We start from the raw sequence: 21,818 nt of genomic DNA, 5'->3' as shown, positions 1-21,818 counted from the left end.
TGTTATCACACTGGCCAAGCTTATTCGCTGACGCACGGAATAGACTGTTTCTTCATCGCATGATTATCAGCCGTCGTCACTCGTGTGCCGTCCATCGTCTACTCCATCCCACCGATCTTGACCACGTACTGCTAGACCGACACTTTTCTGACCAACGATACTCTGCTTCCTCGGACGTAACCAATGACCGCCCTACCCGGCACCGTCCCGAACACGAGTGGCAAAAACAACTACCTCTAGCCATCTCATCTGTCACACCAAACGAGGCTCAGAGAATCAATTCCTTCACCTCATCCCATCGTGGACCTTCATCATACACCCCATCCCAAGAAATCGATATGAACCCTCCATCTCGGCAAGGATGTCCTTCTGACCCCTCCACAACGTTTATCGATTATCGACAACGACTATTCCTGAATCGTTACGTTTTGGCACGACCACGGGATTAGATTTCGCTGCGATACATGCTTTAGCCTCGTTTTTGACTTGCGGTGAACTTGATGGAAACCTTTGTCAGTTGATGGCCCGGGAGACCTTTGTGAATAGAGCTTGGTCACGGTAGCCAGGATCCTGGAGGCTGGAACGTCGATTTTCGGTATGTGTTAATTTGTGATTGGCAGTCAACATTTCTATCGATGGTGTTGTGATTCCGTGGGTAACAAGTAGAATGGAGTTGGGGAGTTGGAGTTTGGTACGGAAGTTGGGCACTCGAAAAGGCGATATGGGGTGATGAGAGAAGGTGTAGTTGAGTGAGATTAAAGGTCGAATCGGGTTAGTTTGAGACCAAATGAGGTAACGGCACGAAGCGCCCAAAAACGTTGATGTCATAGCCAGGAGGATTAAAGGTGAGATAGGATATAAATAACGACGACGAACGAGACAAAACCCAGACTAAAACCAAAAGACAGACGAACCACCCAACCCCTACTCATACCGATAATAATACTCCAACTCAAAATAACTCCTCGCCCTCCTCTCCACAACCTCCCTCCTCCTCTCACACGCACCCTCATCCTCCTCCCACCGCCTCCTCTCCTCCTCCCCAAGGTCCAACGCCAATGCAACCACCCTCCTCGCCCTCTCAACCTGCAACCCCACCTTCCCCCGCGCCCTCCCCACATTCCTCTCCCTCCTCTCCTTCCACCGCCTCACCCGCTCCTCATCCAACGCCTTCTGCATCCTCTCCCGCTCCGCCTTCTGCAGCGGCGTGAGGAGCGGGAGGTTGGCGTGCCACCGGCAGGAGTCGCAGCTGCAGAGCCAGTCGGAGGGCGTGCTCCGTCCGGAGGGGGGCGGTGAAGTGCTGGGTGTGGAGACGGGGGAGGTGGAGAAGTAGCAGTCTTTGGTGAGGGGGTTGTAGAGGAGTTGGGAGGCGGTTTCGAGGTCGGCGAGGGATTGTGAGGGGCCTGGAGGTGAGTGTAAGTACATTGAGTGTTGGTGGGGCTATAATGGGAGGCATGTTACCTTGGACGAATTCTTCCCATTCAGAATCGTACTCTTCGGTGTTCACCTGCGTCGAAGGCGGCGCGGTATCGCTCGCAGGTGCGGAGTCTACCGGGATACGTAGTGCATGTGTCAGCTAACCCTTCCACAACAAACGAGCGCAATAGGGCTACTGAGGACTTACAATAGAACTGAGAATCCCGAGCCAATTGGAGAACCGTCATACTGCCCGTGGTCATATTATGTCGCGCTCGCTCAATCCTTTCGGAATTCTGGTCGTGTGCACGTAGGAGTCAAGAGATGAGCTGTGAGCGCACACACGCCTCGCTGTGCCATGCTGCCCCTACACGACATTGCTCAGGGTCCAGGAGATGATACATATGATGCCCTCCTCATCGCGACGCATATCTAGAACCCGGTTCACCCATCTCTGCCGCATCGAATCTAATCAATCCGTGATGCTCATCACAGAACACAACCCAAAGTCGTTGGACCAGAACATCCTCAATCCTTTGGGGCAATGGGGACTCAACGCGGGTAAGTTTGGATGGGGATCTCACTTGCTCTAGAATGGAACCATCATCATCACCATCTCGTCGGTCGTTGAAGGACCCCCAAATATCGCGCTTAAGGTCGGAAGAGAATCCGGACAGAAAAACTGGGTTTTGGCCACAGGCCGGATGCGAAATCCGGACAGGAAGAGGCCAAAATATCGCGGAAGGCCAGATAAAATCCGGACAAAAGTCCAACGAAAATGCCATTTTCTGGCCCCCGACCCCGAAAAAAAGCGCCCGTGTGGGAAAATATTCCCTGATCCGGCCAGAAAAGAGCGATTTTAGGGCTCGAGGATGGTGAATTTCCCGGACAAAAAATCCAAAATTTGACCATCTGGTTCCGGACGGCCAGCCCAGAATCTCATCCGGCCTTGAGGGGTATATTTGGGGGTCCTGTCGTTGATCGGCCAAACATCAAGGTTTCAGGAACACTGAGTCGGAAATTTTCTCGTTGGGCAAGGGGAATTCGTTGGGATGGTACGATGCGGTGCATAGAAAGACATATGTAGAAAGGATGGGGTGGGGTGAGTACGATGGGGCAAGGGTGGAATGAACGTTGCCGACGGGGTCGACACAAGCCAAGATCGGGTGCGGTGAAGGATATGAATGACTGCTTTGATAGCCGCCGGTTGGCTTCCGACCGGTAATTGAAGTCTTGGGATAGGGGTCAGCGCTTATCTGACTCTGACTCTGAAGGCTCCCCATTGGCTGGTGCTGCCCGTAAATACGTTCAAGTTTTCTCGAAGAGCTATTATTGAGAGAAAAAAACTCGTTCAACACGAAATGTGGTTCAAAGCCCTGGCCTGAGATATGAACGTTCAACGTAGCAGTGATTCGAGTCAGCTTTTTAATGAAAAGTCCATCTCGTTCGAAAACCCTCGGAACCGGAAAGGGCGGGATCCAGGATGCGGACGACGGCGGGACTGGGAGGGTTGTCGGTGAGCGCGGTTACCAAAAGAAGGGTCGTGAGAACTCGTTTGAAGTCCCGCTCGCGATTGGGCCCGTCGATTCTACGCTTCGTCCTTCTCAGCTTGCCCTTCGACGAGCTGGTTATTTCTCTTCAAGTTCAATCACAGACTTCAATTCCGCTTCTAAAGCACTCAACGCGTCTTTCACCATGCATCGGTGACTTCGAGGATCGAATGGTGCGCGAATGGATCTCGTTGAAGCCCACGCTGCATTATCTCCAGCAGCCAGGGATGCCGTCCGACACCACCAGTCTCTCAACCCGGAACGAAAACAGCGAATAGCCCCCCATCGATCTCTAGAAACCCCTAACAATGTCTCACCTGTCTGCAACATGTCTCGATCACAGCGTATATCTCAATCCCCCTCACTCGTCTCACCTCCCATCCTCCAACCTTGAACCCACCCGCTAACGATGTCAGTCCTCGTCCAAGTGCAAGTAAACTCCCTCCTCCCAAACGATCAACCCCAATTCGAGCGGTACCTGGCGTACAAACACGCTCCGACGGTGCCCGTGAGCGCGGTTAGGATTCTCGACCCAGATGACCCCAAGAACAACAAGCTACCGAGGGTGATTCACGTCAAAAAGAGCATACGCGACGAAGACGGGCGGGCTGTTTTCCAGAGGTATATCGCGTTTGAGGATACGCAGGATGAACCTATTGGGTCTGTCAAGATCCTCCAACCCGACGAGGAGGCCGATGACGAAGACGTTGGAAAGGAGGTTCACATCCCCGAATTCGAGGATAAGGAAGAGGACGAGGCTGATCAACAGGGTTCCGAGGAAGACTCAGAAACCGATGCAGACGCTGAAGGCTCGGTAGACGAAGAGGAGGAAGATGAACTCGACGAGGACGAGCTGGCTGCCTTCGAGGATGACGATGACGATGTACGTGTTACTCCACTCTTACTTTCGCTATTGTCGTGTTCACCACTTGTCTAGGACACACTCGCCGGCGCACTAGGAATCGACCCAGGGATCTTGACCCTGCTCGCCAGTATCGAAGCTCGGGATCCTCATTTAGGAATCGCTATGCGCGACTACCTCGTACCCGGCGGCCGGTTCTACGGAAGTAGAGCGCAGCCTGCTACAGCACGTCCGACAGTAAGTACTCTATCTGCATACATCTTTCTCTCAATCTGACGTCTATAGGATGTGGAACCTTTGGCAGGAGTAAAACGAAAACAGCCAGACCCTTGAGCGCGTCAGCGGTGATCCATCTACAACCGCACTTCTTTCATGTAAAGTACAGCAATTCAACCATCCCTTCCATTCTCAAACGGTTCGTATGGCGGAGGTTCGGTATCCTCCCTAATCACCTTTTCAACAATACTCTTCCGCAACTCGAACAGCTCCAGTTCCAGCGTATCTCTGCGGCTCGTAACCTCAGCCAACACTCGAGCAGCCTCTACTTTCCTCCTTTCCGATTCAGCGTGTGCTCTTTGAATCTACGCTCCAATAAGCATGAACACATGCTATGGCGTTTAGGAAGCTAATATTGCGCACCTGGTCGTTCGCGTCTTCCAGCTGCCTGGCTATCGTCGCTAACTTTTCGTAGATGTACATATCCGAACGGAGACGGTCGCTCTTCGCGAATGCGAGGAATGGCCTACCACCGACACGTCAGTTACCCCAAACCCCAGCTCCAGCTACACCCCTAAAGTTAAAACCACTCACATATCCCCAACGCAAATACCCTTCAAACGCTGCACCTCCCTACACCTCTCCCTCGCCTTCTCCGCGTACCCCTGCGCCTCCACAAAGCGTTTCGCAGCCTCTTGCACGGAGTGACCATCTGAAGTATGGAGGAAGCCTATAGTACCAGAGGACGTTCGTAAGACGTCTTTCATTAGGGAGATACTGATGGTGAGGGCGAGGAGGGCGGATTGGAGGAGGGTGGATGTGTGCGTGTGCCTGTTGAGGTCTTTCTGAGCAGATTCGGTGTGGAGGTGGGTGGTGAGGAGGGTGTGTTCGAAGGTGTCTTCTTCGGGGAAGGCTGGTGGGTCCAAGTTAATTGGAAGTATGTAGTAAGTGGGATGGGTTAGGGGGTTGGTTGGCGTGGGCTGGAGCATTGGATGTGTGGATGGACTTACGGGGTGTAGGTCCGTCGAATATCGTTGCGTAGAGAGAGGATAGTTCGTTTTTGATTCGTTTGTATTCTTCTGCTTTGTGTTCCAGTTGTTGTTTCTATCGTTGGGAATGGGATGTCGGTGAATTCTTTTATAAATCAGACAATAATGAGAATTTCGGCTTGTTAGACCTCACCTGCGCCAATGTCTCCTCCCGCACCCTCTTGAGCTCCTCTAACCGTTCGTTCTCGGCTTTTTCTGCTCTAGATCTTGAAGCTTCCAGGTACACTCTAATAACGCCATGGACGTCAATACATATATCAATGTACACCCCTGAATTGAATTGCATAGTAACCAAATCTCGAAGGGCGTACTAGTAATTGGAAACTGTAACTTGAAAGCAACTTGAAATAGTGCCCAAGTAGTAATACTCACACTTCATCCCTCCTCTTCCGCTCCTCATACTCATACTCCCCCTTCCGACCCTTGAACAAAGCACCGACTTTCATCGAAGTAGAATTCTGAGAGCGGACGTGGTCCCAGTAGGCTTTCTGAGTTTTGACCTTGAGGGTATGGAGGTTTTTTTCGGATTGGGTGATTTGGGAGGAGAGGTGGGACAGGAGGGGGGTGTATTGTGAGAAGGAAGAGGAGGAGGGGGTGTAGTTGAGTTCGAGCTCGAGGGACTGTAGTGAGGAGAGGCGGTGGGTGTGGTACGAGATATTGGTGAGTATGGCGGTTCTCGTGGGGTCGGACGCTGGTTGGAATCCGGGGTCCTCTGATGCAGAGCGCATGGCCTAGCCTGTATAGTATGGGATTGGTGAGGTGCGATGGTAGCTCAAGTGGGACTAATGATTATAAGGAACTTTGCGCTGTACTGTATACTGCAGTGTTATATACATTGTGCTTGATGCCGTAAAGCCAGTTCTGAAACATGGGACGGTGGATCTGGAGATCGAACGCCTACTTTAAACGACCGCGACTCGGAAGTGAGGCTCCCTCGCAAGAAGCTGTGGAGTTCAACGTGGATGAAACCAGAACGAGGGATATATTCAAGTTATCTCAGCAGCGATAAGTACTCCTATGCAATCCACCCATAAACTACGAAAGAAAACGAAATATTCTCCTGCCCGTTCCAGTCCCAAAATCAGTAGCAAATCTTTGAACATGAGCCGGAATGACAGCGAAGGAGACCAATGGCCCCTGTAAAACAAGAGACCATTAATTACTCTATCGTCGCTCCGTTACTCCAACCTTCCCGTTAAGAAAAAAACGAGAATAGAGTGCAGCACTTGTGTTGCTGCATCGACGAATGAAGAAAGGAGAGAAAGGAAGGGAAAAGAATTTTTTGGGGTGCGTTGGATCTCCGATTGAAAATGAGAGGAAGGTGTGATGGCCGGGCTGTTCCGAGTGCTCATTCGCAGATGTGGAGGGGTTTTCGTCTTGCTTCCTTCGCTTTTTGTCTCTGCCAGTGCGCTAATTGTTGGTTGGCTTCGCTCTTAGGGCCTCTCGTATCTGCATCCGTGGTCCTGTGCTCGTTCTCGATTGTGCCTATCCCCTTGGACTTGTCGACTTTCCCTGTTGTTTTTTCGCCCAAGTGCTGGCCCCACGAAGGCCTTGGACCATTCAATGTCATGGTCAAAAGTGACTATATGGAGCACGGAAAGGGGAAGAAAATCTGCAACCGCGTTGGCCTTCTGACATTGGTGAACTGATCTGGCGCCTATCGACACCCTCTGCTCGAACCTTAGTCAGAAATTCGGCAACATGACTTCCTCGCACCAAAAGGCATACGGTCTAACCACACAAACCGCTATCTCCGTTCGCCAGTCAAAGCGCTATCCTACTAAGCCACTCAAAGGTTCTTACTCTTTCAAGTGCGCTTTGACTCCCTTCGCGCATAGACACGACGAATGACAGGACTATAAATACCATGGCGGAGGGGAATGACCGAAGAACAAGATGTCTCCCAACTCTCGATCTACAAACGAGGCTAATAGCAACACCCAACCCCGTCTTGCTGCGCACATGGGTGCTCAGACTGCCGCTAAGGAATCTCGTCCACCCAATTCGGTCCCGTCGTCTGTGACTGGAAGTCCTCTTGGCCATGCCCAAGCGGATTCTGGTAACAAGGATGCTCTTCCGCCGACATTCTTCCGTCTGGCTGACCATCTGAAGGCTCAAATGGACTCTCGAGGACGTCGGACGCAGAGGTCCTCCTCCCCTGAACACCCCTCTTCCTCGCTCAGGTCCTCTTGCACCTCGCTGGATTCTATCAGAGCTACAGTCGGCACTAGAGGCGACATCGTCCCACAACCCGCCTATACCCGTGTCCGAAAACCGTCTCAAAACCCGTCCTTCGGTGCTGTACCCGCTCCCGTGCCCAGGTTGCACAAGGCTCCGTCGATCAAGTCTATGAAGGCTGACAGGCACTTTGTGGCAGGTCCGAGCAGCTCTGTACCACTCAAGCCGCAGAAGGTACCGGTGATTGTGAAGACTGGGAAAGCGCCCTCGATTAAATCTATGGCTGCATCGATTGGGATGGACTTTGAGAATCAGAATGGGTCTGGATCGGCTGTTCCGCCCGTCCCTGCTCTCCCTGCGGCTTATTCATCGTCATCGTCTACTGCGAAAGTGTCTAGGTCGAGAAAGGATACTGGAAAAAGTATCACTGGAAAAGGTAAGGCGAACGTGGGTTCGTCTAGCTCTCGGCGAGGCATCTATAGCTCTTCTAGGGCTTCAGCATCGACTCCCGCCTTCCCGGTCTTCGCCGCAATGACGATGTATTCTCCCACCCCCACCCCCACCCCCACTCCCTCTCCCTCTCCAAACTCCAGTCTCAGAGGCAAATCGCGCGTTCGCACCCAATCACACGCGCAGAACCAAACCCAGCAGACAAGAACGCCGACCAACCAAATCGAGTTCTCCACCACAGGCCACAGTGCTCGAGGAACCTTGAAATCAGGTGCGGCAAGCTCGGCTCAGCTTCCCCGGCGTGTTGCCTTGAGACAACAGGAACCTGTCACCCCGCCTCGCCGACCTCAACTTGTTTCTCGCTGGTCGCGCGACACTGAAGATGGGACTGCGATTCTAAATATGCCTCCAGTCCCGGTTCCGCCGATTCCGCCGGCGAAGAAGAGCCCTGGGTTCCTTGGGAGGCTGATGAAGAGGGTGAGGAGGGGTAGTTTTTAAGTATCTGGTTTACGAAATTACGAACAAAATCTTAGAAAACGATAAGCAGTAACGAGGTGACGATTTCTTTGCCTTCACGAATAGTTGATACGAACTTACAATGAAATTACGAGATTGATACGAATAGTTGTGTGCCATTGAGACGACCAAATCCATCGTAAATATACACTGCAAGAAGGTTGGCTGCTAAATGTACAACATACGAGTCTCGAGAGAGAAAGCTTCTTCATGATCCAGTGGCCTCTTATATATATTCACTTCAAGGACGAGGCAATCTCCAAGAAACACGGAAAAATGACCGGTTGTTGGCTAAAATACACGCGAAAGAAGTCTTGTTACTCCCAGCAGGGATCTTGTAGGACTCTGTGCAAGATTAGGAACAAACGTGTGATGTCGATAAGCCTGCGTGGGCTGAGGAACCAGCCTTGGAGACACGGCCCAGGTGGAGAGAGAACGTTTCCTTAAGATAGAGTATAAAAAGTTAACCAAAGATAGTAAACAAAGAGGATAGTTCACGTACCCTGAAGGCGGAGGAGGCTTTGGGCCTTTCTTGGCTTTCCCCGTGTTCTTCTCAGCACGGTGCTGCGACTCTGCGGCCTGACGCTTGTAAGCTTCAATGTGCTCCCACTTGACCGGAGAACGTTCCCAGAACAAGTGGTGCAGCCACCAATGAGCTTGCGGAGAGGTCAATTCCCTGAGAATCTGCCTCTCCTCCGGGTACAAGCTGCGCGCGGGATGGGTATCTGTGACATTGTACTGTGGCACTCGAAGGTGGAGGAGCATCTGCACGAGCAATGGGAGCTCGAATGCTTCGTACGGATTCATCTCAGCTGGTGGGCTCATGAGGTTGTGAATGATTCCTTCGATGAACTTGATGTAGACAGGGATGAGGATTGGGGTGGGCTCGGTGCAGCCCGAGGGTGGGATAGGGGCAAAGGTGACCAGGCGCTCCCGGTCTCGAGTATTGATGGCGTAGTTGGATTCAGGTGACAGCCTGATCTGACGGGGAAGGTGCTGATGTTTTTCAGAGGCATCGGCGTTGTCTCGTTGCACGAGCCAGAGCGATCCATCGTGTTTATGAGTGCCATCGATATCGCCGTGGACATATTGGGAGTCGGTGTCTGCTATGAGGGCTGCCCCGGCGTCCAAGAGTTGATCTTCTGGTACAAGAATCTGCTGGGCTGACCCAGCGGGAGTCCTAAAATCCGACTTCACGATGACATTGAACGCATCCCAACCCCATAGAGCATGAGGAATCCCTTCCGAGGTCAACTTCCTCAACGCTGGAAACCTGTGGTAGTAAATCTCCTTCAAAGGGAGACCCCGTTCATTGGAAGAAGGGGAGGTAGACATTTGGAGGAGAACGTGCTGCTTCCAGATCCTTTGGGGGATGGTGGGCGGTCGTGAACAACCTGCTTTGATTTAATGTCCAAACAACACTGTCCAAACAGCATGGGGAGCGTCGTGGGAATTTAGAGTATTGGTCATGGGACGGGCGCCTTATAACAGTCTTCCCCTTGGGAGGAAAGTTGTCCTTATCCATGACACGGGTTTACGATGCCCATTTAGAGGTTTTGAAGCATGGAAATAGCCCGAAGCATGGTTCATACCGAATGGCAAAAGGACCCCAGCTATCGGCCTTTACAAAACCATCAAACGAACGCTGGGTTGTACAAGTTGACCTCAGGTAAATCATGTAAGTAAATCAACTCTTTGAGAAAGATAACGATAGGTTAGTGTGGGCTAAGAAGAGGTGTACATATCTACATACTTATCGCCCAGCCTAATCAACGTGAACGCCCGCAGCCGACTAGATTCTGCTGGACAGCGGGATCAATAATTGTGTGACGAGAGAAGTCGGCGGTGGCTGTGAAGGTGACAGACGAGGCGGCTCGGCACACGAGACAGAGTCGGAGGGTCACACAGAGGCAAGAAGGCTCGACACTATGTGAGATTGACTAGAGTATCGTAAATAACAAGTCCGCGTATATGTACGACTACGGTAAAGCTAAAGACCTTAATATATAACAGTTGTAAATACGAGAGTCCGTGGTGAAGAAAGGAATAGGCAGAAAGGATGAAGAGACAGGGGAGGATACTAAATAGAGAAAGGGAATAGGGGGAATTGCCATAAAGGGGATCCAGTCTATCATGGCCAGTTTACGCACGAGATCAGGGTTGCGCTCTTCGACGTTCAGCCCTTGACTCTGTCGCATCATGTCTCACTCTACGTTGACTGACCTCCAGGCATGCCACGAATTCGTATCCCAAGCTTCTCCTCAGCAAATTGCTGCCCAATTGAGGCGGGATAAAGAAGCATGTCGCATCGATGGCGGCGTACCCTCCCTGCTGGCATACTCTCTTCCTCAAAAGCGACAGGCCGACCAAATTGCACTGGCACTAGCAGAAGATGATCGAATACCACTTCCTATCGCACGAATGCTGTACACCGACCTGGTCTCTTCGATCAAGGCTTACCTCGCCAACATGGAGCGTCCGAGGGAGAGCGTCCCAGACCACATGGTCCCGACGGACGAGGAATTCACGGCTGCCCTAAAGGTCCTGCGATACCTCCAGCTTCCCCATGTCTCCGCCATTAAAAGCCCCTGCACGCCGCTGGACAAGGTTGTCCAGACCATCCATGCACATTTGCGTCATGGCGAGCAGTTTCGGCACGCAGATGTTAAGCCGCTCAAACACAAGCTCTGCTACATTTGCCGCTACAAGGTCAGACATACCCACCGATTGTATCCATCTCTTTGCAACCCTTGCGGAGAGTTCAACATCTCCTCGTCGGCACTATCCCTTCCTCCGAATCTGGCTCTTGACGGAAAGACCGCTTTGGTGACTGGTGGGCGCATTAACCTGGGCTACCATACCGCTCTACGTCTCCTACGGTGCGGAGCCAAAGTGATCGTTTCGTCGAGATACCCATTCGACGCCGAGCAAAGATACCTGGCAGAGGCAGATGCAGAGTTGTGGAAAGGCAGGCTGAAGATCGTTGGAGCGGATTTCAGATCTGCCAAGGACGTTTTTGCGCTGGTTGGGACGGTGAAGAGATGCTGCCATGAGTGGAAGGACGGGTCAGATTCGCCAGCGTTGAACATTTTAATCAACAACGCTGCACAGACATTGACAGACTCGGTAGAGAAGGAGGCGGAGAGCATTCGAAGGGAGGGAGAATTCGAAAGTCGGCAGGATGGAGCTGGTTTAGTGACGGGGGCGACGTACCAGGCGAGAGTCAGAGGCGGATACCAGGGCTATTTGATGGCCTCGAATTCGAGTTCGCGATTGATCGAAGGATCTGAGGAGGCAATGGTGGGCTCTGAATTGGTCTCTAACGGTGATTCAGCCCTCGCCGTACCTACGATCAAATCTTCCTGGACCCAAACCATGTCCGAAATCCCATACGAAGACGTCATCTCTGCACACAGCGTCAACACCTTCGTCCCTTTCATTCTCTTACGCGAGCTACTCCCTCTTATGGGTCGTTCCAAGTCGTCCACCTCCACCTCAACGTCGTCTAAATCCAGCATCCCATCCGGCTACATCATCAACGTCTCCTCCCGCGAAGGTCTCTTCGAGAAGAACCCGAAGTCCACCGCCAAGAATGGACTACACGTCCATACCAATATGTCCAAGGCCGCGTTGAACATGCTCACCGAAACGGAAGCCTCAACTGCGTGGCAAAAGTACAAGGTGGCGATCAACTCGGTGGATCCTGGGTATATGAGCGCGGACCCGATGTTTATGGAGATGCTTGGGAGGGACACTACCACTGTGGAAGGGCAGTGTCCGATTGGATGGGAGGATGGGGCCGGGAGGGTGCTTTGGCCCATTGCAAAAGGCGAGAAGGGAGAAGCTGTCTGGGGCCGGTTCCTCAAGCACTTCAAGGAAGTCTCAGTCGGGAGGTGAACGTTCCATTAAAGGGTAGTCTATTCTACACATTATTCGAGATATACACTAAATGATCGTGGTCCAAGATTAAAACCTGTAGGTCCATGTCACCAACAAGGGTTAGACTAGCAACGCTTTCGGTAGAGCTCCAACTTGCGCCGATAGCGAGGAGGTGCAAAAGGAATTGGATCTTCTACTTCAAGCTCCTCGAGGCTAGGAAGGTCAACTTGCGACGCGATTGCTTCCCCGGTAGGTGTCTGTGCGCGCGGAAGCTTTAGACGAGGAGGACCCCGCCATGCAAGCCTGTCATTGATTCGATTCTGAATTTCCGCAGAAGGCTGGTTTGGCAGAGGTAGAGAAACCGTAGCGCTGGTTGATGGCGATGGTTGGGTGGTCCGAGCACTCGATGAACTCATTGATGGTGCAGCTTCGACAAAAGCGGGGCTGAAGGTTTGGCTTTCGCTATTGTTCGTCGTACCGGCGCCGATATACTCCTCCTGAGCGCCACCCGAATTGGAGGTGTCAACGTCGGTGGCCAGTTGAGAGCCAGACCCAGACGCTTCGGCATTGGTGTGTTGAGTAGTCCCCCTCTTCTGCCTGACGTTCCTCTTCTTGTTGGTCCTTGAGCTGGACATGCCTTCGTTATCCTCTTCTCTCTCTCTCTTCTTCCCACTCCTCAATCTAGTTGGCTGGATGAGGGGCATGTCGAAAATAGAGAAATGCACGGGTTTGGCATGAGGGAGGGTGTCGGCGTCGTTCTCGGCATCAGAAGTGTTCGACTCTTCCCTGTTACCCTTTCCCTTGCCTTCATTTCGGGTGGACCTGTTGCGCGTGGATCGTCGAACCGCAGGGCGCGGGGCGGCATCTGCAGGCGGGGGATCGGAAGCGAATGGGTTGGGGGTTGGAGGGATTGGAATGGTAGGCTGGATGGGGCTGAACACCAGTCGGGTAGGGGAGGCACTTCCGATGTCAGTAAGTGGAGACAGCGAGAGCTCTGCTGCAAGTTCGTTGGCTTTGATGGGGTCAATCTATGATTAAAACGAATGAATTCTCCCCTTCAGCTTCCGTGTGGTGTAGGCATAGAGCCACAACTAACCTTCATGCCACCTTCCTGTCCAGCAGAGAATCTGGTTAAAAAGGATGTGGGCTTAGTAGATGCGCCAGGCATAGTGTGTAAGTAGTGGGGAGAGAATGTAGAGTGGGAAAGGAACGAAAACGTAGAAACGATGTTGTCCGCATAACGCCAGTGCTTTTTATACGTGATGTTGCAGAACCAAATCTTTTTATCTGCACCAAGGTCTTTTGCCTCATTACGGTTCGCTCCGTTGTGTTAATTAGCCGTTGTGCGGTCCAAAGACTACCTTGGCCGTTTGTTCGAAGGACAATAAGTGAGGCAGGTTCCGGCTTTGGAGCGCCAAGCTAAGCGCCTGCGGCGCGGGTCAGGGGCCAGCATGGCATGGCTGCATCGCGTCGCTGACCGTCGTTTGATTAAATAGGCATGTAGATAGACACGAGAATAAAGCATCCCGATACTCGTCTAGATATTAATGATGTTGAATTGGGTGGTAATGCTAGAAACGTCGTTACACTGTAGAAGTAATCCTAGTTACTGTGTGAACATCCCTAGTAAGCCCAATCTTTCAGACTCTCGTCTTGCACAAATCCTCATTTCTTGGCGCCCCTGGATTTCTTCGAGGGCCTCTTCTTAGTAACCTTTAGTCGGATGGTAAGTTGCTCCACATCTTTGTCCTTCTGTCCACATCAGGAAAAACCCAATTCCCTATTGAGGCATATTCCGGTCTAAACTAATGTGAAGGCACAGGGTGGCACCCTGTGCCTTCACATTAGTGCTCGTATTCTCTTTCTCGCCAGTTTCCTCCTTATCCTTCCGAGCTCTCTTCGCCTTCCTACCCTTCACAGCACGACCCTTCTTGTCCTTTCCTTCAATCATTCCGTCATTCTGATCCTCTTCATCGCGCCTCCTCTTCTGACCTCCACGGGCCGGCACTTTGATTGTAAGCACCACCGCGGAAACCACTTCCACGACATCGTCGGTAGAGGGGATAGGAGCTGGAGCAGCGGTAGGCTCAACAGTTTGACCCTTTTTGATTCGTGAAGAGCGGCGAAGAGCAGGCTTTACATCGGTTTCAATGACCTTTTCGCTGGTGACGGGCTTGTCGTTCGCATCGGAATCGGTGGTGGGAGTGGAGCTGCTCGTAGCTGCGACAGTGGATTCCTCCCTTCGACGCTTGGTATTTCGAGTGGATCGACGAACAGGCGGGATAGGAGCACCATCGGTCGGGTGCGCGGATCTGCTGGCAACGTTCTTTCCTCTGCCTGCCTTGGATACCTTCACCTTAACCGCTGCAGGTTCCGCAATAACCTCGGTCTGCTGTGCCTCGGGAGGAGCACCAGCGTCATCCTGTTCAGTTGCCTGAGTGGTGTTTCCGGTGTTTTGTTGACCTTGTGCCTCAACCGACGGGTCACGCGCCGCAAGAAGCAATTGCTCTACTTCCTCCTCAGCCTCTCGGTCGCTATCATCCTCACCCTCAACAGCTTTCTCGGCCTTAACCTCACTTCCAATCTCATCGCTATCCTCAACCTCACTCTCATCCCGCACCGACGCATAACCCTCAAAGTCTTCGGTATCATTGTCAATCCCATTGACAGCATCCTCCAGCATCCACACAATCTCGGTATACTGCTCCAACATATTCTTCCCACCATAGAACCTTTCCTTAAATTCCGCCATGGTCATCCTTCCACCCCGTACCTCTTCCTTCGCCTTGAGCCCATGCTGCAGGTGGGAACGAAACTTGGTCAGAAGCCAGACAGTTGGTTTACCCCAGAGGATAGGGCAGATTAGCGAACCCTCCTGTGCATCGCTGGCTTGTTTGGTGAGGTCAGACCAGAGCAGATCGTCCATCATGAGTGCTAGTTTTGCCTCGATAGCCTTTTCGATGGACTCTGGGGACCCATTTACCTCGAAGCATGCAGCGAGTTCCTTGGGGAAAGGATCGGTCTTGGCGATCGGCGTTGTCGTGGTCGATTTGCTGCAAGCACGGTAGGTTGTGCATAGCCATAGCAGAACGTAGAAGAACGACTGCAGCTCGTCCAAGTAGTCGTGATTCATGGCTTCACTTCTGTCTGAGCGGGTCTTGACCGATTTCCTCCCCTTGGATTTACCCTTGTTGTCCGCGCGAGTAGAATGTGATCTGAGCGTCTCGACGCTCTGGAATGCTTGAGAGAAAGGGGTTTCCAGGAGATCGTCGATGGGAGGGAAAGCTGGTTTCGGTTCGAAAGTGCTGGGGTCGACAAAGGCCGCTGAGTCAAAGTTGAAAAGTACGCCGCGCCATCCCTTTTTGGCATTCGGCTTTCCTAGAATGATGTTCTTCACTGTGATGTTTCGGTGTAGAACTCCCAGGTTTGCGAATGAACCGTGACCTAAACCGAGGTCAGTACTACTGCTTACTGTCCAAGGAGGCAGGACGAAGGAGGACATACCAGTCATGCAATCAATGAAGGCCTCGAATGCTTGTTCTGAGGTCTCGAAATGGTCGATAGATAGACCGTGAGCTTCAAGGACGATGCAGTGCTGAACGTATCGCCTTTCTGCAGGGGTGAGCTTGCACCAGGTATGGGTCTTAGTCTCAAAGTCGTATCGATCACTCTCTTCTTGGTAAGCGACCATTCGTGCAACGCCAGGTAGGTCCTTCGCTTCCGCAACCCTGAGAACCTCAATCTCGGTCAGGTCCCACTGGTCAGGTGCGTATGCCACTTTGAGGAGGAAGGGAGCATTCTCGTTGTCATCGGCATCGCAGGAGAAGACGTTCCAGACAGTCCAGTAGCCAAAGGAGTCAACGATCGGTATATCGCGCGAGACTGTGAACAGGTAGGGTTCCTCATCTTCGTCGGGAACAATTTTGATCACGGCTTCGGGACTATCAGCTGGACAAGGGCGGATGGTATCCTCGTAGAATCCAATGTTTTGAGGCCTGTTCGAGATTAGACCCAGGAAGAGACGCGTAAACACGACGGGATCAGAGTGGAAATTGAACGCGATCGAGTATCGAACCCCCGGAGTACGAGTGAAGTGGAAAACGCGGCACATCGTTTCGCTCATCATCAGAACGCGAGCGCAGCTACGATTGGCCTGACCGATAAGAGTGCGACTACAGAAAAGTTGTTAATACCAGTGTGGCATTAAGAGATATAAAGGCATTGCACTTACGCAGCATAGCGAGAAGCCTCTGCCACCTGTTGCTCGACATTGGACATGTCCGTGTCAGTAGTGATCCCAATAGATAGAAGGATGTTATGATATCCAGGATACTCCATGTCGCTCTCCCCATGGAATGAGAATTCGTCCAAATTGGTTACGCAGAGACTAGGAACTTCGTGGTCGTCACCACGGAGAACAGAGCAATCGAAAAGCTGTCGCTGGTTAGGCTGAACATCCGAGCATTGGGAGAGTTGCTCGATTAGAGATTTAAGAAGATGAGCAGTAGCACTGAGGTTGGATGGTAGACTGGGACTCGTGACTGGAAAGCCTTTCCAGTGGTTTGTCGAGGCATCGTAGAGTGGATCGATGAGCACAGCGAGAGAAGGACCGGTAGCATCGAGATGGAATTTGTTGTAAGGTCTAGTGAATTCAACTTCACCATTGTCATCGAATCGTCTTCCTTTTCGTTGAATGAGCGACGAAAAGGAGTCAATGACCCATTGGTGAAGTCGAGAAATCCCAGAAGGGATCATTGGCGATGTCATAGCAAACATTGAAGGCCGCTGGACACGACCCTGGTCGACGAAAGGTGTGGCACAGTCTCCACCTGACATGTTAGTTCAGGTTAAAGAAGAAAGACGCGTCTTGGTCCCATTGCATGGTCGAGCGACAAACAATCCACGCTGGTTAAACGCCTAGAATGGCAAAACACGAGGCCGCGCTCTGATCTCTGGACTGTGGCCGCGTCGGCACCTTGACCGCGTGATATTTGATCGCGGTCACGTCCAAATTTGATGTCTGTCAACGAGTCTCCCCCGAGCTTTTTGGTCCCATTAATTAAGGTAAGTATATCCCTTCCCGACACCTACTAAAAGTCAAGTACCTTGTTTTGACACATAATGCAGGAGAGTGCACTGCGGACGTTGCGATTTCTGCGGGAAGAGTATTTCTGGAGGAACACTGGGCTGTGATATGATATCAGTCGAACAGAACTCTGACGGACATCGAAGCAATAGTGGCCGCGTTTGTGCATGCGGCTTATCGAAGGAAACCGGTAATGGCTTCGCGATGGCTATCTTTCTGAATTGAAGGGCAGTCCGTAGCGGTGACTCCCTTCTACTCTCGCTCTCTGCCCAACTATAGCATTATCCTTCTGTATGCCTACGATGGTTGCAGGTATGTCTTCGCTTCGGTCGCAATTCTCTTTACTGACAATTCTTTCAATGTTCCCAGAGAGCAATGTCGCGCTGGTTCGCGTTTTCATAATACTCCAGATGATTGGATGTTTTTCTTTCGCTTTTATGATTTTCTCTGCCCTTGTATTTCCATCTGTCAGGAGACACCCAGTCTGGTACAACTTTTGCCTCTCCTGGGTTATGTTCTCCCTCTCGTACTCGCTGCTGTCGTTTGCGGGACAGCAATTTACGCTGTCAAGCCAAACGATCTGCAAAGCTCAAGCTGCAATGGTTTATGCGGCGCCATTTCTGTGGGTGACACCCTGACATCCACGTTATGCGACTAACGACTCTTTTCCGTCAGCGCTGGTGGCTCGTCTATCGCACTGGTGTTGCAGGTATGCACGCTCATTGTTCATTTCACTTCTCAGAGTTGATCGTGTCCTATAAGCTGCTGCTAAACATCCTCGCTGTGTTGAGCCACTCACCTGTGAAGCGATCATTTCCAATCATCTCGTTTTCCGTAAGGCACCTTTCGCTGCCAGTGCGCCCGCTGCAACTACTAATCCTGATTGAATGCTAGTCGATTGTCGTTCCTTGGGTGATGTGGACAGCAATTGTGATCGGGGTTGTCGTGGTACGGTCTTCGTTCCCTTCCCGCTTTCAGTTTCTGATTCACAACCTAGTTAATTGAGCAAAATCCTCAACTCGTCTCAATCTCACACAATGGCACCTTCTGTATTGTGATTCGATCTCCCGTGTAGGCTTTCCGAGCTCTCTCACTACGGTCTTACGCTGATCTAAGACTCTCAGACCTCGTCTGACTGCAATTGCTGCCGCAGTATCTTCTATTGCTATTGTCGCTTTGGAAGGTACGAGCTCGCTTCGGACTGACGCATCAGGAGTCGGAAAATTGCTGAGGAACTGCAGTGGTTATTAGTTATTTGCTCTATCGGCACCGCGCGATCAAGGACATTTTTAGACAGTCGCTCGCCATGGCTGTCCGAGTTTTCATCTTTACCGCCGTTGCAATGACCGCTGCTGTGTAAGACATGTCCATCTGACGACGGAGACACTGACCGATCACGTCCAACAGCATTGGAATGATATTTGCCTCCACGAAAGAAAGAGTCGTCATCTTCGATGTGATGATCGCCACAAGTACTATCCATTCCTTAATCATCTACCTCCACCCGCCGCCTAACATTTCATCTACTCGCAGTTCCTGTGTCCACCGCAGTCATTTTCGGAACTCAGATGGTAAATGTCTGTCACTCTCCAATTCTGATTACCCGATTCTCAATGCTTATGCTTTCAGGACCTGTGGGAGGGATATAAGTTTTGGAAGCGCCCGTGTGGCAGATCTTCTACCGAGCACGATTCCATCTTGACGACGATGGCTACCATGACCGTTGTATCTCAACGAATGATGTCAATCAGGCGAGGGAGTACCAGCTCTTCTGGTTCGCCGTGTAACCCAATTGGCCATCCAATGGCTACCGCAGCCTGATCCCTCCTTACCGGGTATAGTCGCTGAATCCTAGTTGAAACTTGACGGATGGGTTGAAGGTGAATACCGAATGGACAATTTTGGTGTTTTCGGATATTTCTTACTTTCCCTTATAATCAACAATAATTTCTATGATCTATCACTCTTTCTCACCGATGTGAATGCCATTTTACCTCAAAATCTTCACGCCAACTGACCGAGCCTCCTTCGTTCTATAGATGATGATGGTACACTTACAAGTTTTCACCCTTCTGCACAGCCATACATGTGGCTTCTTTGAAAGCCACATGATGGACTACCGTTCAATTGGAACACGAATGGAACTGCCAACGGCGCATGCTACGCGGGTAAATGGAATCCGCTGTTGGTTCTCCCGTGCTCCAGGTGCCATGGTCGATCTCCTGTATGATTTAAATTAACATACATATAATCTTTCAGTGCCTTTAGGTTGATCATGGATGACAAAAGGCTGTTTGTTCCCTGATGACCATCCTGTGGCTTAATTTCGAGTGACGTTTGTCGCACTTCCCTTCCTTCTTTCATTGGAGCTGACTACTATCCACAGTCCGTTGCTGCACCCTGGCCTTATTTACCTCGGGCTGAAGCACAGGGCGACTCTTTCTCTCACCTGTAGACATAACGAAGCCCTATGTCGGGTTTGAGCCCAGTTTTAGGTGAGAAACTGCAAGAGGAAGCCTCGGTTTGAGGTCCGTGTGATTTTCATCAGTATGTATTCCACGATACCATTCTTCCTACCCCTGGCGCTTAATGATTCAATCGCTTATCGTCCATTTAGCCTGCTCTTTTATTGGGTTTTCATATCCGTGATCCAGAAGGAACTTGATGACTTCCGGACATTGTGGAATGAACACAAGGCCAGGAGGCAAACCGAGAAGGTGATGCCCTCAGATCATGTTTATGAATATGTCTTTTACAATCTGGAGGAGTTCGGTGGGCTCGATAATTGTCTAATTCGGGTTTCGAGCGAGGCTATTGCAGAGCTTCGTGATCACCTCACTCAAGAGGTGGGTAGCCGCGACTCGGCGAGCACTGGCTCGCATGGTATACCGAGGAATTTGGAGCAGTTGCTCAGTCTGATTATGAAGAGATTGGCAGTCCTCACATTACCTTATTCTCTGCCTGGGAGGTTTTCGGACGCATGTCCCCCTTGGTCAACCGCCTTAATCTCAATCACCCTGCAAGCAATGTTTATTCCAATTTTCATTGTTATGACATCATTACATGCAGTCTTCAAGCTCTTTCAGGTGCGTCTAATGACCTCACAGAATGCCAGTAATGATCGGGCCTCAGTCCCTCTTGAAAGCAAGCCAGGCCTTTAAGCTTTCGGACTTAGGCGCCCGTGGGTCACTTTAGGGCAGGCTCATTGAGGCTCCTTACACTTACGTCTCTCATACCTCCCCCCCAGATTACCAGCTATTCGTTTTTATTCAATATATTGGATGTGGTATATGTATCGAGATTACACTCAATCATTTTTGGCCCTTAGGAGTAGCAAACGGTTAGTTAGGGAGGTGGTTTGTGTCGAGAGCTGGGAGGTAATCGGGACTCTGATGGCATCACCCGCACGTGAAATTCATCCTCGCACGTCCCGCCAACCGTACCCACCCATCCTCGGAACTCGGGGTCGTGGTATCCGTACACAAAGAGGAGGCACGTATAACGAATCTTCTAATCTAAGAACACATTTGGCGACCTTTTTACAGGATGGACTTGAGGATACGCTCCCAGGGTCGCCTGTATAAGATATTCCCTTAGAAACAGGCATCTCAACTATTCAAGGTTCAGGCCGTCGAAGGACACGGCGCACCGGAAGCCGCTGCATCGGGGCCACAGCAGGCCTTTGAGATTCGTCCATGGTGGGGAACTTAATCTGGTTCTTACCAAGGTCTTGGGTGGAGGAAAAAGACTGAGTTGCGTTCGCACTTCTCTGACCTTTGTCGCTCGCTCCTGCCTTGCTTCGACCGTTGGCAGCATCCGGTGATACCTTTCCTGAGGACCCGGTCATAGAGGTAGTATCCTTCTTAGTGTCAGCAGCCTTTGCTGGGCTGGACGTAATTGCAGCGGAAGATGAAATGGGAAGAGGAGGCAAAGGCCTGTTTCTATCGCCATAGTCCGCGCGGGGCGAAACACCCATCGGGTGGATAGTTGGCGCAGCCAGTACGCCGGAAGGTGTGTTCGATTGGCGGCCTTCGGGATTAGGGACTTCAACACCTGCAGTACCAACGGTAGCCCTGATAGAATCCATCGAGGAACTAGGGGTTAATAACTGCTCAATGGCATCTGAAGATGTGACCGACCTCGGAGAGTTCTTGGTAGAGCGAGTGTTGGAAGACATGGTTGCTCGACTTGGGGATTTTCTCAACTTTCTAAGCTCGCTTTTATACCTATTTATCACCTGTGTCAAAGCGGAAATATAGGCAACCGCCAAAGGACGTCAAAGCGTAGAGGTTGACGGTGATTTTGTATCGCTTTGACGCAACACGTATGTACGTTACTAGGGTCAAAGCGTATACACCTGTGAGCATGCCATCTCCAGTGCTATGATTGAAAATCAGACCATACTCGGAACACCGGACATACTCAGGCATCTCTCTAATTTCTCCTGGACGTCAACATCTGTTTGCACAGTGTATAACCTGAAGCTTGGGCTAAGTAATTGGCTGAGAACTGGCCCATTGTCCCAAACCTCGACTTACACTGTAAGTCGACCCGGTTTCTGATGGAGTTGGCACGGTCGCAATGAATCAGTCCCCTCACACAGGCCTTTGCTACTT

The 21,818-nt window shown here is 51.3% G+C and overlaps 10 protein-coding genes across 10 annotated transcripts; 4 read left to right on the top strand and 6 right to left on the bottom strand.

Moving 5' to 3' along the window:
* Window positions 1-924: 924 nt before the first annotated feature.
* On the bottom strand, window positions 925-1,679 carry CC1G_09653 (hypothetical protein; the record flags this gene model as incomplete). Its single annotated transcript, XM_001839698.2, has 3 exons — window positions 925-1,403; window positions 1,462-1,548; window positions 1,625-1,679. The coding sequence occupies 3 exons, from the start codon at window positions 1,677-1,679 to the stop codon at window positions 925-927; spliced, it is 621 nt and encodes a 206-aa protein (XP_001839750.2).
* Window positions 1,680-3,047: 1,368 nt separating this feature from the next.
* CC1G_09652 (hypothetical protein) lies at window positions 3,048-4,161 on the top strand (the record flags this gene model as incomplete). Its single annotated transcript, XM_001839697.2, has 3 exons — window positions 3,048-3,849; window positions 3,904-4,065; window positions 4,114-4,161. The coding sequence occupies exons 1-3, from the start codon at window positions 3,376-3,378 to the stop codon at window positions 4,159-4,161; spliced, it is 684 nt and encodes a 227-aa protein (XP_001839749.1). The 5' UTR covers window positions 3,048-3,375.
* Window positions 4,162-4,217: 56 nt separating this feature from the next.
* Window positions 4,218-5,821, bottom strand: CC1G_09651 (hypothetical protein; the record flags this gene model as incomplete). Its single annotated transcript, XM_001839696.1, has 6 exons — window positions 4,218-4,409; window positions 4,468-4,570; window positions 4,639-4,957; window positions 5,055-5,148; window positions 5,227-5,320; window positions 5,466-5,821. 6 exons carry the CDS (start codon window positions 5,819-5,821, stop codon window positions 4,218-4,220), a joined length of 1,158 nt encoding a protein of 385 aa, XP_001839748.1.
* A 1,168-nt stretch (window positions 5,822-6,989) lies between these two features.
* CC1G_09650 (hypothetical protein) lies at window positions 6,990-8,219 on the top strand (the record flags this gene model as incomplete). The annotated part of the gene is made up of 1 exon (XM_001839695.2): window positions 6,990-8,219. One exon carries the CDS (start codon window positions 6,990-6,992, stop codon window positions 8,217-8,219), a length of 1,230 nt encoding a protein of 409 aa, XP_001839747.2.
* Window positions 8,220-8,473: 254 nt separating this feature from the next.
* CC1G_09649 (hypothetical protein) lies at window positions 8,474-9,572 on the bottom strand (the record flags this gene model as incomplete). The annotated part of the gene is made up of 3 exons (XM_001839694.2): window positions 8,474-8,528; window positions 8,605-8,679; window positions 8,740-9,572. The coding sequence occupies 3 exons, from the start codon at window positions 9,570-9,572 to the stop codon at window positions 8,474-8,476; spliced, it is 963 nt and encodes a 320-aa protein (XP_001839746.2).
* Window positions 9,573-10,414: 842 nt separating this feature from the next.
* Window positions 10,415-12,134, top strand: CC1G_09648 (dehydrogenase; the record flags this gene model as incomplete). Its single annotated transcript, XM_001839693.2, has 1 exon — window positions 10,415-12,134. Exon 1 carries the CDS (start codon window positions 10,437-10,439, stop codon window positions 12,132-12,134), a length of 1,698 nt encoding a protein of 565 aa, XP_001839745.1. The 5' UTR covers window positions 10,415-10,436.
* Window positions 12,135-12,241: 107 nt separating this feature from the next.
* On the bottom strand, window positions 12,242-13,313 carry CC1G_09647 (hypothetical protein; the record flags this gene model as incomplete). Its single annotated transcript, XM_001839692.2, has 2 exons — window positions 13,213-13,313; window positions 12,242-13,144 (listed from the first exon to the last, which is right to left on the bottom strand). The coding sequence occupies exons 1-2, from the start codon at window positions 13,282-13,284 to the stop codon at window positions 12,242-12,244; spliced, it is 975 nt and encodes a 324-aa protein (XP_001839744.1). The 5' UTR covers window positions 13,285-13,313.
* Window positions 13,314-13,896: 583 nt separating this feature from the next.
* On the bottom strand, window positions 13,897-16,952 carry CC1G_09646 (other/FunK1 protein kinase; the record flags this gene model as incomplete). Its single annotated transcript, XM_001839691.1, has 3 exons — window positions 13,897-15,560; window positions 15,621-16,288; window positions 16,348-16,952. 3 exons carry the CDS (start codon window positions 16,950-16,952, stop codon window positions 13,897-13,899), a joined length of 2,937 nt encoding a protein of 978 aa, XP_001839743.1.
* A 552-nt stretch (window positions 16,953-17,504) lies between these two features.
* CC1G_15661 (hypothetical protein) lies at window positions 17,505-18,562 on the top strand (the record flags this gene model as incomplete). The annotated part of the gene is made up of 8 exons (XM_002910185.1): window positions 17,505-17,514; window positions 17,572-17,824; window positions 17,878-17,911; window positions 17,965-18,036; window positions 18,097-18,150; window positions 18,200-18,273; window positions 18,327-18,385; window positions 18,444-18,562. The coding sequence occupies 8 exons, from the start codon at window positions 17,505-17,507 to the stop codon at window positions 18,560-18,562; spliced, it is 675 nt and encodes a 224-aa protein (XP_002910231.1).
* Window positions 18,563-20,818: 2,256 nt separating this feature from the next.
* Window positions 20,819-21,379, bottom strand: CC1G_09645 (hypothetical protein; the record flags this gene model as incomplete). Its single annotated transcript, XM_001839690.2, has 1 exon — window positions 20,819-21,379. One exon carries the CDS (start codon window positions 21,377-21,379, stop codon window positions 20,819-20,821), a length of 561 nt encoding a protein of 186 aa, XP_001839742.2.
* Window positions 21,380-21,818: the final 439 nt, after the last annotated feature.

Source organism: Coprinopsis cinerea, assembly GCF_000182895.1.
Source record: "Coprinopsis cinerea okayama7#130 chromosome 11 map unlocalized cont3.11, whole genome shotgun sequence".
NCBI classification, from domain to species: Eukaryota; Fungi; Basidiomycota; class Agaricomycetes; order Agaricales; family Psathyrellaceae; genus Coprinopsis; species Coprinopsis cinerea.
This window is presented reverse-complemented; position numbering and strand designations above follow the sequence as displayed.